Here is a 4,536-nt window from a genome sequence, read left to right on the forward strand (position 1 = left end):
CCACCACCACCACAATCGTTTGAACCACTATCCTATTACCACCCCTCTTACCACAACCACTACTTTATCACCATTGTTATCACATTCACAAAACCACAGCCACCATCACCATCATTGCGAGAACCACCACTCTACTATTGTTGCCTGTTGCCATAACCACCACTATCACAACTACAACTACCACAACACCACCTTATCACCACCACTAATACCACAATGACCTACCACCACTACCATTCTACTACCACTACTATCACCACTACTGATGCCACCGCTACTTCTACCACAACTCACACCATCACTTTCATAACTATCAACACTTTCATAATTTATATGAATTTTTAACTTGTTTGTTGCTGGGTTGTTAAAAAAGAATAATAATAATAATAATAATAATAATAATAATTTATTTCATTCCATTAGTTTAATAGGCATAATCAAATATGAGAATGAGAATTATGATCCTATTTCTATGTCATTCTATGTTGGGAACCAAATAATGGAATGAAAATGGCCATTCCATTCCATGTTACCTTGTATTCCATTCTCTCTTATTCCATTCACACTTCATTTCATCATACTATACATAATCTGTCTTTTTAGAGTTATCACCCAAATTAAAAAAAAAAATTTCTTGTGATAGCCCCTATTCCTAATCAGAAATATAGTGAAATCACCTTTCCTAAGAATAGCCCCCACATTCAAGGCCCCTTTTTTACCATTGGCAAGAACTTGCTTTAACGTTGGTTTTACACTCTTGTGTTGCACTTTGTACCTCACAGCAGCAGTATCAATAATTTATTTCAGCTTTATCAAATGGAAAATGTATGAAAAATGATGAAATGAATACTTCGTTTGTTTGGGCAGAAAAATACTTTGTGCATTTTCTAGTGTTTTGTACAATAAAACACGAAAGTGAACAAATTTTTTTTTTCATAGTCAATAAAAAACAAACATATTTGGACATAAAATATTTTTCACTATTAAAAGTCAAAATATTTTTTGAACTAAAATCTTATCAACATGTCACCTCACTACCACCGTTAGTGTCACCTCCACCACCATCACTGCTGCCGTCACCCTATCACCACGCCGCCACCTCCACCTCTACCTTTTTCCCACTACCACCATCAAACAAAGAAAAACATTTTTTACGGAAATATTTTCTAGAAAAAATTTTCTATTAAAAAATATTTTTTACCCAAACAAATGAAGCTTAAAAAGTTCAGTAGTATTGATGCTGAAACAAACTATAGTACAACAAACAGAGCATGCAAACCTTTATTTTACTGGTACAAAGTTTGACAAGAAAAATAAATTGTTGAAATTGAAACAAACGGAACAGAACGTTGCCAAATTCACAAGGCCTCCTTTTAAGTATAGGATTGAGGAGGCTTGAAGATTGGGGGTGTCATGGAGACATTTTTTGGGGCCTAATAAGGGCACCTTTGAAAAGAAGTCCACATTTCCAGTGTCCAGCAGTATTGGTAAAATTGAAGGACACTTCTCCTCTGTCGCCTTTGGTAGTCCGAAAGTTGCCGATGTTGAGCTCCAGCCACTGTCCTTTGGGCTCCTCATAGAGGCACACGTTCACGCACTTGTCCATTTGGGAGTGACAGTTTGAGTGTATTGGGCAATTCCCACCCAGAACAACCTTTAGCCAACCTGACCATAAATACAATCTCATAATCAACTTCTGGGGATAGCTCTGATATCTCCAACTTCCCTTGCACATCTAACCAACATATGGTAATTAACTTCACTACTTCCACATTATCATCACTGCAAAATTGCAAAGGGATTATTTATTAATGAATTAATAGTATGTAGAATTTGTACCATCATATTGTTGAACGGGGAGTTTCTAGAAAACTCAAACACACTAAGATAGTTGATGACTTTGAATATAAAGCACAAGAACCATACAAATTTGGTAAATTCAATAAGGAGATACAATCCCAATGTAGAACTCAAACCCAACCTAAAAACTAACTATTGAGGTGAGAGTATTCGAGCATGTTGACAGAAGATTGATTCGAAGAGCATCCATTGTTGGGTTCATCATTAGTTTGGCACTGAGGTTAGTGAATTTGAGTTTCTAGTAGTTTTCATGGATAGTGGCCATATCCATAAATTTAAGAATTAGATTGAATTTGCATATATGATGGATCTGTACTGGACAAATATCTAAATGGGTGTACTGTAAAATCTAATAGTATCACACACAGACCTTATATCTTTGAAACATTTCCAAGTCCAATAATCAGTCTCATTGCCTCCAGCAACTGCAAGTGCTCTTGGATACAACACGAAGGAGGAATAACCAGACTTCTTGTCAACCCATTTTTTCTGTCAATAAATGGACCCAAAATATAAAAAAAAAAAAAAGAAAAAAAAGAAAAAAAAAAAGAAAGAAAGAAAGAAAAAAAAAAAAAAATGATGTTAGTTTAGTAGTGAATCATGATCAGCTCTTGGCTCAAATTTATTATTCAGAGATTACAATGAACTCGATCATGGACTTTATTAAGAAGAATAATAAAATACAAAAAACAAGTATGAACTTTTTTTTGAAACAGCAAAAAAGAACTTTATTGATGGAATCAAGAAAAGTATAAGATACAACATCAATAAAGATAGTGAGTGCAAAGAACATCAAAGCCAACTCAATGATCCCAACTAGGTTGGCACCACAAGGCTGGCCAAATCATCTGCTAGCAAACCACAACGTTGGTGAGTGACCAACAAACAAGAAAAGAAAAACAGAGAAGCAAAACAACAGAACAAACACAGCAGAAAGCCAAGACAACACCACTGCCAAAATGAGCCAGGCTACGCATTCAACAACCCCCTTCTACCAAGACAAGCTCTGATGTGACTGAAGTTGAACACAATCATTGATAGTGAAGTGAAACTCTTTAAAGTTCAGATTCACCCATAAAGCATTCCTTATTTTAATAAACTCACACAACTCGGTCAGAATTGGAGAAGATGCCTTAAACAAACATTCGTTCCTGAGCTTCCACAAGGACCATAGCACAGCCAAGGGGGTAGCATTCCATAACAATCTTTCCTTCTTTTTTACAACTCCCCCAGCCCACCACTGAAGAACCCCCCCACAGATCCTGGCATTGCTCCTTGCACTTCCCACCACTTCATCATCTCAGCCCATACTTGCCAAGAAAAGGGGCAGAACAGCAGGACATGGTTCAAAGATCTGCAATCAGCCTTACAAAACACACACAGATTTGGAGAGCTACCTTGAAGAACACCAATTCTATGCAAAAAATAGCAGTGTTCACCCTATTCTTCCAAGCCAACCACCAAAAAAACTGGACCTTTGGAGGGATGTGTTTGATCCACACCAGACTACAAGTTCTGATTCTAGGGCCAAGATGATCCTCTACAGTTTTATAGGCAGAGAATACAGTAAACAAACATGAGGATGAAGCTGATGTAGTCCAAAACACAAGTATGAATGTAGTATTAAAGAATCATTCTCAAACTGACTTTGTTTCCAACACTTATTTTCCTTTGATTTAGTTTGTCACTGTGCGTGAAGGCAAAAAGTTTCTCATGTTTTGAATCATTTCCACATTACATTAGAACATTAAGAACTGGAAAACAGGAAATAAAAAAAATAAACGAATAAAAAGAAAGAAAACAAAAGAAAGGGAAGGAGGAATTGATTTGTTGGCCTGACCTTTCTTTTATTTTCAAGGAAGACTCCATTGATGAGATCTGCCTTCTTCATCATTAATGCATAAGGCTTCAAAGCTGCTCAGAGTTTCCTCTCCTTTGCCTGTTGAACTTGAGTTTAGTTCATTCATTTTTATAGCATTTCCCCTATGAAGACCGATCATATCATATTAGTCCTCTTTGGTAAAGTTTATTGTAATTTGAAAGGTGAAATTAAAAATACTCCTCTCTAGATAAAGAATTTTTAAACTTATTTAAGTTATTTCCATTTAATAAGAAATTATACTAAATAATTTTTTTTAATTTTTTTTTACACTAAATAGTCTAATACAGTGACTTTTAAATAACAATGTTTTAATTAATTTACAGTGACTTTTTTTTGAGATTTTTGATAACCAGCGTAATATTCATGTGCATGGTTTCAAATAAAGAATTAATAATTAATAATTAATAATTAATTTTAAAATTAAAATTAAAATTAAACAATAAAAAAATTAATTAATTTTAACTATTTTTATCACAATTTCACTTATGATTCCCCCCCCCCCCCTTCTTCTTTCCATTAATGTTTGTTTTAGGTTCTAAATAACAATAATATGAATCATAATGTAATTAGTAAAAATTAAACAAAAATTATGATAAATTATAAAATTGCACTTTTTGAATTTTTATTTTTAGGAACAAAACTACACTTATGATAAAATATAAATACATTATTATATTCTAAGGATTTCATAATTTTAGTTTGCCATATATTAGATGATATTGTAAACTATGTAAACCTCAATAATTATTATTATTATTTTTTACTAATTACATTTTTTTTAAGTTTTCCATATA

At 33.7% G+C, this 4,536-nt stretch overlaps 1 protein-coding gene across 1 annotated transcript; it reads right to left on the bottom strand.

Annotated features, from left to right (window-relative positions):
- Nucleotides 1–1,162: 1,162 nt before the first annotated feature.
- On the bottom strand, nucleotides 1,163–3,893 carry LOC114310505 (lectin). The gene is made up of 3 exons (XM_028256518.2): nucleotides 3,701–3,893; nucleotides 2,231–2,349; nucleotides 1,163–1,782 (listed from the first exon to the last, which is right to left on the bottom strand). The coding sequence occupies exons 1-3, from the start codon at nucleotides 3,752–3,754 to the stop codon at nucleotides 1,575–1,577; spliced, it is 381 nt and encodes a 126-aa protein (XP_028112319.2). The 5' UTR covers nucleotides 3,755–3,893; the 3' UTR covers nucleotides 1,163–1,574.
- Between the last annotated feature and the right edge of the window lie 643 nt (nucleotides 3,894–4,536).

Source organism: Camellia sinensis, chromosome 2 (genome assembly GCF_055761805.1).
Source record: "Camellia sinensis isolate YWXY chromosome 2, ASM5576180v1, whole genome shotgun sequence".
Lineage (NCBI taxonomy): Eukaryota > Viridiplantae > Streptophyta > Magnoliopsida > Ericales > Theaceae > Camellia > Camellia sinensis.

Bases quoted from the DNA above. Each gene is read 5' to 3' on its own strand.
- LOC114310505 (XM_028256518.2), bottom strand. From the start codon at position 3,754: ATGATGAAGAAGGCAGATCTCATCAATGGAGTCTTCCTTGAAAATAAA. The intron at 2,350-3,700 runs GTCAGGCCAACA...ATTTATTGACAG, and splicing joins TCCTTGAAAATAAAAGAAAG to AAAAAATGGGTTGACAAGAA. The intron at 1,783-2,230 runs GTCTGTGTGTGA...GCAATTTTGCAG, and splicing joins AAATGTTTCAAAGATATAAG to TGATGATAATGTGGAAGTAG.